Below are 13,560 nucleotides of genomic sequence, written 5' to 3'. Positions count from 1 at the left end.
TTTCAAGAAAATTAGTACAAGTTATCAGAGCCTGGAGCTCTTTGGTTTTAAGCAAAAGCCAGCAACCAAAAGCAAAGCATTCTGCCTCACCTCATACTGTAGGTACTGTCTCATACTATAGGTAAAGCCACTCAAATATAAAAAGAAAAAATAATTACGGTATCAGTGTTGCTAGAGGACTTAGCAATTAAATATTCATCATATGAGATACTTTCTATTTTATGGAATAAAATAGATCTCACCACTGAAAATTTTTTTAAGGAATCCGTTTTTGTTTATATAAATAGATATGAACGATTAGACTCCATTAAACTAATGTAAAGGAATAAGCAAAAATTCTATCCACACGGTAGGTCCTTTGGTGTGATGGTTCACACATAAAAGATATTTTTTTGCTGATTACACCTTCTCTACTTACTCAGCTTTACATTTACTCATATGACAAAGAGGTAACGCTGCCTGTTACACATTACTTCTAGTCATACGGGTATACCCATCACACATACTTATTTTTTTTTACCATTATAATCAGAAGGTTAAAATCTTTCTTGTGACATCAGAAGAAAAATATTATCACAACCTGCAACATTACCAATATGTGACATTAAAGAGTGACCCTTTAGACAGCATTCTTTGAGCATGGAACACAATGATTTGAATGCATCATTTTAAAAGGAAGAAAGAATACAATTACCACCTTTCTAAGTCTCTGACTGATAAAAAGTAATGTTCTATCCTTGGACAAAGCAACACTTCATAACGTACTTTCCTAAATATACATTGAACACTCATAGGTTCCATTTCTTTTTAACATAAAGTTTTTTGGGGTGGGGTAGGTTTGTTGAGGGTTTGTTTGGGGGGGGGGGGGCACTCTATTTTGTTCATTCTAACTTGGCGATCAAAGAATTTTTATTTTTACACTATTACAGAAGTGCATTTTTCTAGGTTTCCAAAACCACCTTATTCAACCTTCCCCATCTGTCACCATCTGCTTCTTTTTAGCATGTACTTTTTGTGTGATCACATAAGCATGTGAAAAATAACTAACATTCAGATGATTGTCTGCTGGTACATTTGAGGACTGGGCATAATAAAAGTGAACTGCCAAAACGTACTTAACACTTCTAATTTTGTTGGGTCTTGCATGTAAGCTCCATTTGATTTTCAAACTGTTTTACAGTTGGAAAGTTGATCAGGTACTCTAACTCAACAGTAAAACTGAGACTACATAATTAGCTAAGCACTAAGAAGATTATATTCAAAGAGAGGAACAAAACCCAGAAATACATCCACACGAATTCACACATCCATCTTGACTGAGTCTGTCTGCACAATGTTGCCTGAGGCACAGGATAAGATGGTACAAGCAGCCTACTTCTGGACAGTCACAGCCTGTGTCTTCCCTATTCCTTGTTTCACAGGACAAGGAATAAAGGACTCATAATTACAAGGGTACATGAATCAACACAGACAATTTGGTGGCATGTCGCATTATCCTTTTTCTAGAAGAAAAGAAACAGAAGTGAAGAAAATAAAAAAAAACAGCAAATAACAACAGGAACTGCCCATTCTCCTAAATAAACCCCAAAAGCCACTGACAATCAATTTCCATTGATGCTCACCACAGGTAACCAAATATGAGTGAGAACTTGGCTCTCCAGAGCATGATGGAAGACCTAGCCTAACAAAGCTTCTCTTCCACTGTCTTTCTTTATAGTATTGTTCCAACTCTTAGATGTTCATACCAGTCAAAGCCTTGTGAATGCACATTCCATCTGGCAACATCTTAACAGCTGCTTTTCCTTACTTTGTGCCACTTTCCACAGATTCCCTTTTCCCCTATTTACCTTTTCTATCCAGTACTTCTAGAGGTGGAAAATAATGACACACACCTACTATTTATATAAAAGTTGCACAGACTTTCAAAAAGCACATTACTTAGATGCCTCAATTATCTTTAAGTCCAAATGAAATTTTAAGGAAAAGAAGATAAAAAGGAAAGTGTATAAGCTAAGACAAAAATTATTCTGGCCTTCAGTTCCTCTATATTCCTAACCAAACAGCTCTCTAGCAAGCTCCTCTTAAGTTGCTCATCAGTTTCTCCTGCCTTTTGTGTCTCTCTGCAAAACATTCTATTAGTTTCTACTAAAAGAAAATAAAGACAAAAAAAAAGTATTTTTATTTTTTTTTTTTTAGTTCAAACTCTGTTTCCTGACTACAATCACTTTTTTCCCCGTAAGAAAAACCATCACATCTCTAAACTGTGTCTTCTGGGCTATCTCAATCTACCTTTGAGATAATTAGATTCATTTCACAAGTTTATCTCCTGTTCACCTCCCTTGCTATCTTCCTATTTTACTCAAATTCTTTTTGAAACTTCGTTTTCTCTGTAGTATAACATGCTGCTCTTTTTACATCCAAGGCTTGGCTAATCTCTCTCAATTGGCCTGCCTCAGTTTATCCATGATGTTGGCTGTTTTCATCAAGTTCTTTGCAAACAAGCACTTTCATGCTTTTCCCTACAACTGAATGAGCTCTTCTGCAAAATTCACATTGCAGCTTCTATCTGCATTAAAATCCCTGTTTGAAACACTGCTTTGCTATGAGACGTGTATATGTGCCTGCAAAACCTGAAAACTTCGATTTCCATGCTAGCCTGTCTCACTGTATGTCAGTGGTTCCCTCTCTGTCTGTGTATCACTTAGTTTCAACTTGTATCAGACCAGCTATGTGGCAGATCATCATATTCTCAGTCCAAAAATTTACCATGCTGCCCCTGGCAAATATCCTGATCCAGTATGTTAAAAGAATGAAATAAATGTATAGTTGCACCAGTGACAAAACATTTTTTCTGCTTCTACTATAACTAACTTTTTATAATCCGTATATGCCACATCATTCTTAGAAAATTCAACTTCAAATCCTGTAAATGGGAGAAAAGTGCTTTTTCTTGCTATAACCATGCCCACAGTACAGGGTACTATGCTTACCCTTGCTGAAATTTAGCCACTGAACTTCAGTGGCCAAGTTCTAGATTTTGGATCACCTCTGTATCAAAGCCGTATCCTTCCCAAAAAGAAAAGTTGTAAGGAAGAAATTAAGTGAAAAGTGAGGAAAGCCAACAGTTGCCTCTTGACAGAAGAGTTTTTACCTTTCATTTCTCTGAGGTAAAACTCAAGGAAATAACTGATTATAGGTGATATCTCTCACTCCCATTTCAGAAAGAAAGATCACCAAAAAAACATACTGGACAAACAAGCTTGTGTAACTGATCTTAGTATTTCCTTCATCTCTGCTGGTCTCACTTTAAAATTATTTGTAAGACATGCAAGTCTTTTCATGCCTATGGACAAAGGCTGCTGTGGTCTTACTTATTGTCACATATTGTTAAGTGATAGTTTCGGCATAAACTAGGACAGCCAGTCTTAGGTCCTGTATGAAAAGTCAGGCCCTATCAATGTGAGCTGAAAGAGCCTTTTAAACAGTGGGTGGGAAGGACTACACTGATATCAGCAACATAAGGTTTTCTGGGGAAAATGCAGCAACAGGAAAACTTATTTTCTGATTAAGAATAATCCTGTAATCACCTTGGGAAATAATTCTGTATGGATCCACAAGGACACCTTCACCTTAAAAATGTCATGCACAGAGGAAATCCACCTTACCCTGGCTTAGCTACTTCCCTGTTTTCTTGTTGGAAGCAACTGCAATACAATTTTTACAAAAAGATGTAATACCAAGCAGGACTCTTATGTCTCAAACAACAGTCCAAAAAGCATTTGAAGAACCAAGCTCAAGTCTGGCACTGAGTCTGTAACACTGAATTAACACCAAAAGAAAGGATTAAGTCAGTTCTCAGGCTCAGTATAGATTTCTGCCAGTGCAAGGTTCCTGGGTCAACTGCTTCCTGGCTGGTAGACTGCAGCCTCAGACTACCCCTATGTGTTACACAGTACACTGTCCTAGTATCCTCTACCACCAGCCAGTAAGTATACTTGGGGAAAGTGAATCAAAAGGCCTGCAGAAGGGATGCACTCATAACAACTGACCTCGATGAAAGAGGAGGAGCAAGGGTATTACTGAAAGGATAGATGCTGAATTAAATTCTCCACATAGGTGGAGAATACTTTGTTTTTTAAAGGAAGGCTAAAAGGTATCTGCCTTTACACTTACCATAACCAAACAATGAGTATATGCTGCCATTTGACTTGGGATAAACAAGCAGGAATTCAATGTGGTAACAGAATTAAAAGTCCAGCTGTAACATGAGGTTCTCATGACCTGCATTCGTCAAAAGGTAGTAAGTCTTTGGCCTCTGGTAATGATTTCTATGCCCTGAACTGCAACGAGAAGTCATTTTTGTATATTCATTTTCTGATGCATGCACATGAATAGACTGGAGGACACAGTCTCTTGATGGTCCCTTTATGAGTCAGCTGTCTCAGGTATAAGAACAGATATAATTGTCTAGGTAAGCAACTATCTAGTCAATGCACTGATAAAACACTATTGTAGTAGCAGAGAGTACGAAGGAAGTTTATTTTTTGCAACGGTGTCTGTGTACCGCTAACTTCACCCTTTTACATAAGAATGTGTGGATAAAGGTGTTGAGTCATCTTATACCATATCAGTAACCTGTCTAGTTTGCCTTAAACCCTTCACATCTCAGGTAAAAGGAAGTTAGTTCCATGGTTCCCAGGATTAATGAAGAGTCATTTCCTTCAAGACAGACCTGTACAGCCTGGGTTTCAAAAAATACTCATAATGGGATGAGAAGGACTTCTAGAAAACAAAAAGGCAAACTGGATCAAGTAACCTGTGGTAAGTGTCTAAAATCCCAAATGACCCCTTGCCAAGTCCAGTGGAAGAGAGCTTACATGTTTCCAAAGTGAGAGACGGAGAAGCCGATGAAAGCAACTGAATGGGATATTTGCATTCTTTGAGAATGTTTTCAAGACTGCTGACAAGAGACAATGAGGGAGTAAGAGCTGGCAATGACACCTGTAGTCTATGCCAGTGATGACAGTATCATCCCTTGCGTTCTTGTTGCTGGAACAGATTATGGGTGGGGAACACAAGAAAAGTGGACACTCTACTAAGCCAAACAGGCACATCTGCAACTTCTAAATAGCCATAAAAAATTCAAAAGAGGCTAAGAATAGTTCTGAAATCCTTAACGTAGATAGCTTCTGAGTGTTCCTAAACACAAAGGAGATGTCAGAAACTGACACACAGAACAGCAATAATCTGTAACTAAATCTTCCTTGGAATGTATGGGATAGGATTCTGCAAAGGACAGAAGCTATCAAGTGAGTTTGTCTCATAACTAGAGCAGCTGGTCAATCACCAAACATGAAATGAACACACTTAATCAACCAAAATTATTTAGGTACTTCAAACCTGCAGGGTGAGAGCATGACCGCTCAGATTTCTATTCTCTGCTGAAAGAATCAAGCAAGATTGAACCAGATGGATGAAGAGAAAGTTAGTGGCTCCTACGAATACTGATGTTTCCTTTATAGTTGGAGAAAAAGAATGCATCAAAAGGTCTTCCTATGAGTCAAACTGGTTTTAACTCTACATACCGTATTATTTATAATCAATTACTGGCAGTTTCAATTTCCTCCAAGTGCAAATTGGAGGAGACTTGATTTGCTTTAAGAGACTTTGAAAGACTCTCAAACTCGCAAACCTGACCATCCTAAAACCTTCATTTCCAGCCAGCAGTACGCAAAAGGTGATGTGTACCAGCTTCCTTGATGTCCCTCAATTGTAAGGTTCAGAATAAAAAATGAAGCGCAATCTAAACTTGCTTGTTGAAATAGGTTCCGGGGCTTGTTGCCACTACTCAGGATTCAATACTTTTGAAAGTAAGAGGGTAAAGGGCTATGCTGAACCAGTACGTCCTCACCTCTTCCCTCCAAACTAAGGCACGTTCTTCTTCAAAGGCAATATATAGTAGAGACTTTTTGGTGGTGCTGAGTTGCTGCAAGAGGTGGGGAATCCCTTGAAGAGTCACTATTAAAACAAATGGTAGGACTGAAGGGTCTCATAAAGCCCTTTAGGTTGACAAGAAAGTTATCTCAGTGTCAGAAGTGTATCATGTTAATTAGCAATCGAATGCTGACAAGAACAGAAATAAGGGCTAATCCAGCATCCACAGAATCCTTGGCATTAAGTAAAAAAATGATGCTGTCTTTCATGTTAATACAGGAGTTGTTCTTGTCATCCCCAGGGGAGAGGCAAAACATCATTTCCCAACACTGCAATTAGTACTGTTGACTGAAGACAGACAGGACAAAAGCGCAAGTTTGAGAGTGCTTCTCTTGCTTTTTCTCAGTAGGCACCAGTGGCAGAGCTGTCAGCACTTATCATTTGGGTGACTTGAGCTTCTACACAGACTCTACAGTAGCCAAACCAGAGCTGTTTTCAACATCCTATCCATTTCTTTTATCAGTCCTTGATAAGCGTGACATTTGGCACTCCAACTGCTAGCTAATGGTAAAGATGGGGTGGCATACTCTGGGATTAGCCACTAATACTAGGAAATAGCTAAGTTTTGGTGCCCACCTCCACCAGTTTTGAGGTTCATACACTCAACTGTTTCAGCAGAAATATCTGAAATGCCAACTCCCTCTCTCTGCAACTGGGAAGTTCGAATAAAACCCAGAAAACTCAGTACTTTCCTATCCCCCTCGCCTCCACTGAGGCTATATAAATGCTAGTTATACAGCTCAGTCAAGCAGGATCATATGTTCCAAGTGACAGACAGATGGAAGATTATTTTTGAAGAAATCATTGGAAGATAAATCTTTAACAGACGAAGGCAAACATGAAAAGGAAAATGCATGTTAGAGGCCTTTTTAAACACTAAGAAGTGCAGCACTGATATATAGACAATCACCACAAAGAATAGTAGCACATACAATTCTGAGTAACAACTGCATAGTATTAACCAGGCAGGCTGTCAATTCTTTACTACAATGAACAGTTTTCAGTATACAAACATCACGGTCTAAAATTGACTGAAAAAAATAAACATTTTATACTGTATTACAAGAATATATTCTAAATCATACCTCGGGTGCCAGGTATTCTGGAGTACCACAGAATGTTTTCATAGTTGCTGCGTCTGTGATTCCTTCTTTGCAAAGTCCAAAATCTGTAATTTTTATGTGTCCATCTTTATCCAACATTAGATTTTCTAACTGCGTGTTGGGGAAGAAAATGATCCCTTAGTACTTTTTAACAGGACAGGCTGATGCATTGTATCAGTTTTGTCAAAAAGATTGCTTGCAATAGAATTTGTGATTTGTTTAAAAAAAAATACAGCATCTCTTATTTTATAGCACTCAATGGTGTTACTGTTATACAATTTAAATATTTATTTAATGATTCAATACAGCTTACAATAGTAAATCCCAGGTCAATCAAAGTACGACCCTTCATTCTGAAGTTTTACAAGTTTGAGGCACCTTCCATAGAATAAAAGCTAAATATTTTTTTTTTCATATTCTCAAGACAAAGTCAAGTAATTCAAGGTTGCAGTCATGGCTGTCATTTGGCAAGAATACATAGGTTTCCTTTGCTGTAACATGACCTTCATTTATCAAGATGCATTTTACTTACTATATTGTCACAAAACAGTATATATCCGTAAATCCTTTAATCTTGCACAACCTTTTCAATAACAGACAAGCTACTGATAAAAACAAAACCCTGAGGTAAACTCCTCCTCGTATACTTGCAAAGGACACTGTCCTTGAATTGTGTATGCGTATCTCTGCATGCTCTGCATGCTTTTGAAATACACCATTCTTGCTTTGAAATGTGAAAACAGAATACAGTCAATTATGAAGTATCGAAACAACAGGAATGAAAACTGCTGCAGTGTTTACTGTGGACCATCTCAAAAGCGTGCCTAACATTGTTTTTCCAAAAGCTTTCTATTAGCAGTACTATGAATACAGATAGAAGTAAAACCAAGTAAAACATACTTCTGAAAAACTTTTCTCAACAGAAAAAGCTTCCCCCCCCCCTAATTATAAGGTGTGCAGTGAAATTACTAACAAAGAACAATTATAGCCCTGTCCTCTTATTATCATTCCTTGACTAGACAATTCAGTATTTTTCCAAGATGTCACAGTATTTCATGTTACTACAACAGATTCTGCTACAAAGAGGAAACCCAGCGTTTCGTTTTCTGTCTGCCTCCCTGAGCAGAACTTGCCTACCACTGCCTCCTTCTCCTTGGTTTCTCTACAAGGAGTCCATGAATGAAATCCACTAGGCATGCATGTACAATGTGAAAGCACAGTTTCTCATGCAAGAAATTAAAGGCTCAGCACAAAAATAAAACAGTCTTATTGTGGAATTTAAAAGTTCCTCCTACATAAGTCTGAAAATGTTCCTGCTGAAAGCAGAGGTTATTTTCCATAGAATGTGGTCATACTGTGCCACAGAATACTTAGAGCTTCAGGCAACAACAGAGGGTACACAACTGTATACACAGGCAAATCGAAGACAAACTATATTCCAGTATTACAAAACTTTGCCAAGATACAAAAGACAAAATAATTTTTAGTTGACTGAAATTCTTTTCCAATTGAACTTTTCTTAATTGTTTAAAATGTTTTCAAATCATACACAAACATAACTCTTCGATGAGATAAACAGAATGTGGTCACATTGCCCCAGTTCCCCATTTCTCTTGTTTGGGGACATTGAGAATTATATTTAAGATTTATGTTGAAATCCAAGTTAAGTTATAAGTAATGGAGTAAAAAATAAAAATAAAATAAAAATAAAACTATCAGAAGTTTAAACCTTCTTCAGTGCTATTACTAAGATACGGTGTTTCCGGTTTTTAATCAGGTTAAAGGCAAGTAATGCAGCCGTCTAGAGATTACTGTATCAAAGGACTTCCTTCAGCACAAACAGAACTTTAAACTGAACACAGATTTTTTTCCCCATTAACTCTGAATAGTGCAACTTTATAATTACTTTGTGTTTGTCCCAGTAGTCTCTGCAAAAACAAAAATTTGATTACTTTTTTCTCCTTTTTTTTTACCTTGAGATCACGGTACACAATCTTCCCAGAATGCAGATAGTCCAGGGCAGAGACAATTTCTGCACCATAGAAGCGTGTGCGGTCCTCTGAGAACACCCGCTCTCTCGACAAATGGAAAAACAGCTGCAGGGTAAACAGCAGGGACAGGATTGTAATAATTACTGATTTAGTGGGGGAAATTAACACAAACATAAAACACCTCTCATCACCATATTGTGATGATAGATAGTGTACTCTCAGTGGACACTCAGCACTCTTAGACAGCAGCTGGCTTATCTTTTCCAGGTTTCCAAAGGGAGAAAGCGAGCTGTTAAATCAGCGTTTTAATCAATATACCAATCTTGTTTAAGGCATTCTGCTTGCTACTCATTTAACCTTCAGTTACCAGAGGAAAAAAAAAAAAGTAGGCAGCAGCAGCATCATTCTGTACTTCTCCCACCAGCACTTCTCAGATGTTTATTTTAAGCCACTGAGAAATATCACTAAAACAACCAGATTCGGGTTCTGCCTTAAGTTTTCCAGTAATTTATTAACTTTCCTTTGAACTGACAAAAGTCTAGCTCCTCTGTGGACTTCAGCTGAACAGGAGAACAGATATTTTACAAAGCCAGCATATTTGTGCTGGTAAGAATATTCATAGACACTATAAAAAACAACACAACAACAGCTTATAAAAACAAGTCTATGTATTTAGTGTATTCATTTATTAGGGGGAGTTGGAGGGGTGGGGCTTGTCTCTTCTTTAGTACTTTATAAGTAACAGACCTTTGCAGATACTTTTTCAACTAAAGTCTTTCAGTGTAAAATATTAGTCATTAAATGTTGCCAGTATATTCAGCTGCAGTGAAAAAGTGTAAGGTCAAGTTCTGTAAGGCTGTCAGCATCTTACTGGATAAAACGTCACCCTCAGAACCTGGAACAACACCTAGAGAAGCAGAATTTGTCTATTTAAATGCTCTCTAAAACGGCTAGTTTTATTTACTGTGTTAAGAAAACCTGGGAAAGTCCTCAAGCAAAGATTAGTGAGTAGGTCTCTGTATTCTGCTTAAGACCAAATGGATTGCCTACCTTACCCCTTCAAGTTACAACGGTTTTCATTTTACCACAACAGCTAACAATCAACAAAAAAGAAATACACAAGTGTGATCATCTATAAATTAAACAGAGACAAGGAAACCCACAGCAATAAAAATAACAATAATGTGCTTAATTTGTCATGACCACATCCTACTTTACACCAGTAGTAAACCTACACTGCTGACACAGCACAGAACAGTTAAGAATTTCTGCAGCTCTTTTCAGAATGTGGATTTCTCAAAGTCTAATTAAAAAGTCAATCCTATAAACAAACAGAAGGCAACTTCTTTCCTGAGTATTTTATTTCAAATAATGTGTATTCCTTTCTTCTGGACTTAAAGTTCCCACTAAAGTGAGCCTTTTGGCAGCATATACTCGTATAAGCAAAGACTTAACAGAAACTACAGTATGGTTCAAAGAGCATATTTCATTTCTGTTCTTTGTACCTGAATTCCCTTTTCAATTTCTTTTTGAATTCTCAAGACGCCCTGTATAAAAATGGAATACCTGCATGACAAGGAGGATCATTATTTTGTAGGTATTTCAATAGCTCCTGCTGATCATTTCCCTGTTTAAGCACCCATCCCTGGTGGCAACATCAACCCTGCCTGTAGTAACCTGCTGTCTGTACTGCGGACTTCTTAATTGCCAGTGCAAACACAAGACCACTACAGACTAACTCTGCCTTCATGAAGTGCCTCACATATAAATTTGAGAAAATAATAAATAATTTTCTCAACTTTGTGGGTCTTTTCCACACATTTCTGCAAGATTTCAGTAGGAAACAAACACCACTAAGTAGGTCTTCATCCAAGTAAAGCACAATACAAAATGTGGGTCATTTGTGACCAATCAGTGGTCTCGTCTCTTTCATAAAAAATGAGCTAATATTAATAATTTTTAAGAGTTTTGCTTATTTTGACAGACTCAAAGTAACACAAAAAAGGACAACTTTCAGATCACTTTTTAATGTCTACAAATAGCACTTTCCAAAAATTTATAATATAACCTCCAGTTAGCCCTATATTTATATCTATGCAAAAGGACTATTGCAATTTTCTGTATGAAAGAGACAAATCCAGTAGCTGAGCAGCAAAGTCTCAGAAAATTCTAAAACCTCAGGATACTTGTCAGTAACAGATGTATTAGTTTCCATTAAAAAAAAAAAAGTGTTCAAATTTGAATCTGAGAGTTGACAAGCTGACAAGTCAGCATAACAAAGTTTTATTTTTCTAACAAAATATTCCTGACATTCATTCTAAATACTAACTTCAAAGTAAAATGACCAGCTAGAAACAATTAGCAACAGTTCTCTGTTTGCAAGAGACCATGGGTTCCCAAGACAGGTTATTTTAACATTACTTGACATAACAGTCACTCTTCAGAAGTATTTTTCTTCTTATTATAGTAACAGTACTATACATATATACCAGTTTTGAACAAAAAATTTATATTTAGATGTAAAAATGCATGTTAAAAGTGAATTCATACATTCATACACTATAAAGATACTAAAGCAAATTTTAAAATTATAATAAAAAAATCTAATTCAGTGAGATCACAGCATTATTTTCAGCTAATTATTTAGTTGGTTCACTATTCTGGAATAATTATGCCACCAGGCTTTATTTACAATTGTCAGAATAAGGATTAGATTTATTAAGTCAGAGAAGGAAAAAAATAAATCTGATGGAAGGATATGAAAAAAGCTACCAACATTTGCACTATTTATTGATTTACAGTTATTAAATATACGCTATAAAGTCACTGGAATTGCAATAGAAATAGCTTTGGCACAAAGAAAGCCATTTTGCACATAACATTTTTGATGGCATACATGAGGGTGCTATAGTTACAGTGAGGACTGGAGCTATAAATTTCCTGGTATGCTTTTATTTAAAAACTGAACAACAATGTTGCCATGGGTTTTTTTTCCTAATAAAAAGTCTTAATGGAAAGATTTGAACACATAAAAACAAAGATCGAACATAAAGGTATATCCAACTGCAGAACCAAGCACACCAAATAGTTAAATACAACGCTGTATCAATTGATACGTTAAACTTCTACAATGCTAGTGACCTATTTAGCATGTTAGAAGTTGTATGACTAGCTCCTGCGATTGTATATTGGGTTTGCTCAGCTCTGCAGTTAAACACATTTTATATTTGTCTGCTGTTTTGACTCTTTAGCAAAGCATTTTCGGTAGCAGCCTTGAAAGAAATAAATATAGTACCCTTTTCTTGGACTAGCATAACTTTATGCTAAGAAACACTCATTTACTTAAGTGTTTAGGAAAACAAAACAGGATACAAGCAAGATAAAAATGATACAGGTTACAACAAAACTCAGCTATTTTTCATTAGGTAGGTTGCAAATTTTCTGTCTTTTTTCTAGACAGTAATAGCACTTGTTCAATTACAACCAACCATTTAGTTCTCTCTTGCCTAAAGAACTGAATTAAGAGCCACGGAAAATAAAAAATGCCAAGCGGAACAGAGATTCAAAATTCCTGTGTGCAAAACTATCTGAACAAATTTTAGAGTCTCATTTATTATGCAGATAATTACCAACTCAGCTTTTTACAAAGTATGGAATTTGGAATTATCCTGAAAGAGCAAAGCACGGAAGTTAATCAACTTATTAGTCAGCTGAACCAGTGTACTCTGCAGAGAAATGTAAGTAATAGATTACATTCCTAAAGCTTTTCAACCTCTAAAGCAAAATGCTGGAAATAAAAAGTGGGAAAAAGAGAGTCCAAAAGCATTCCAACAATAAAGATCCATTCTTAGAATGCAATTTTTTATAGCACAGTTTATACTACTCTCTGGCCTGGAAGTTGGGGGAACACTATCATATACTACAACATACTGCAATCACATAGTACTCAAAATTCTAGGGGTTACAAAAGGAAGAGGAGGCAAATCGGGAAAGCCATCATCAATACATCCTTACACTTCTTCTTTTTTTCCTAAAAAATGTTGATAGGACAGAGACAGCAAAAAATATATAAAAATTAATGGGGCTTCTTTAAAGCAGGCCTGTGTTCTTCTGTAAGTATTGATAATTTTACTTATTTAAAAATATGTACATGAATATTCTATATTTTGCACCAAAGTGAAGAACACAGTTTACCACGCAATACTGTATGCATTGTTTCACCACTCATAAAATATGCCATTTCAAAGTCTTGATAATAGAACGTGGTCATCTCAACTAAGCCAGATGAGAATTATTTTCCTAAAATCAAATTTCAATGTCTTAACACTACTTTAATGTAATTCCTTCACTGTAACAATGGCATTGATAAGTAACCACACTGTTAGAAGTATCCTTCAGCTCCATACTGTAACATACTTTATGATCAACAGATATTGCTAAGCATTTCATCCAGAGTCCAACAGCAACACTAG

The 13,560-nt window shown here is 36.5% G+C and overlaps 1 protein-coding gene across 6 annotated transcripts in view; it reads right to left on the bottom strand.

The window, feature by feature from the left end:
- The window catches only part of AKT3 (AKT serine/threonine kinase 3), a 148,873-nt gene that overhangs the window by 25,278 nt on the left and 110,035 nt on the right, over positions 1–13,560 (bottom strand). For 4 of the 6 annotated variants that reach the window (XM_062637333.1, XM_062637332.1, XM_062637334.1 and 1 more), the window contains exons 9-10: positions 9,071–9,193; positions 7,080–7,208 (exon numbers count right to left, since the gene is read on the bottom strand). The exons of 1 other annotated variant lie outside the window; for it this stretch is intronic. In XM_062637333.1, coding sequence (XP_062493317.1) covers positions 7,080–7,208; positions 9,071–9,193 — 252 coding nt within the window. The remainder of the gene's footprint in view (positions 1–7,079; positions 7,209–9,070; positions 9,194–13,560) is intronic. One more of the 6 variants, XM_062637335.1, reaches the window with a different exon arrangement.

Source organism: Pezoporus occidentalis, unplaced genomic scaffold (genome assembly GCF_034315485.1).
Source record: "Pezoporus occidentalis ecotype Australia unplaced genomic scaffold, CSIRO_AGI_Poc_V1 ctg52, whole genome shotgun sequence".
NCBI lineage: Eukaryota > Metazoa > Chordata > Aves > Psittaciformes > Psittacidae > Pezoporus > Pezoporus occidentalis.
Note: the sequence above shows the minus strand (reverse complement) of the source record. Positions and strands in the feature narration are given on the sequence as shown.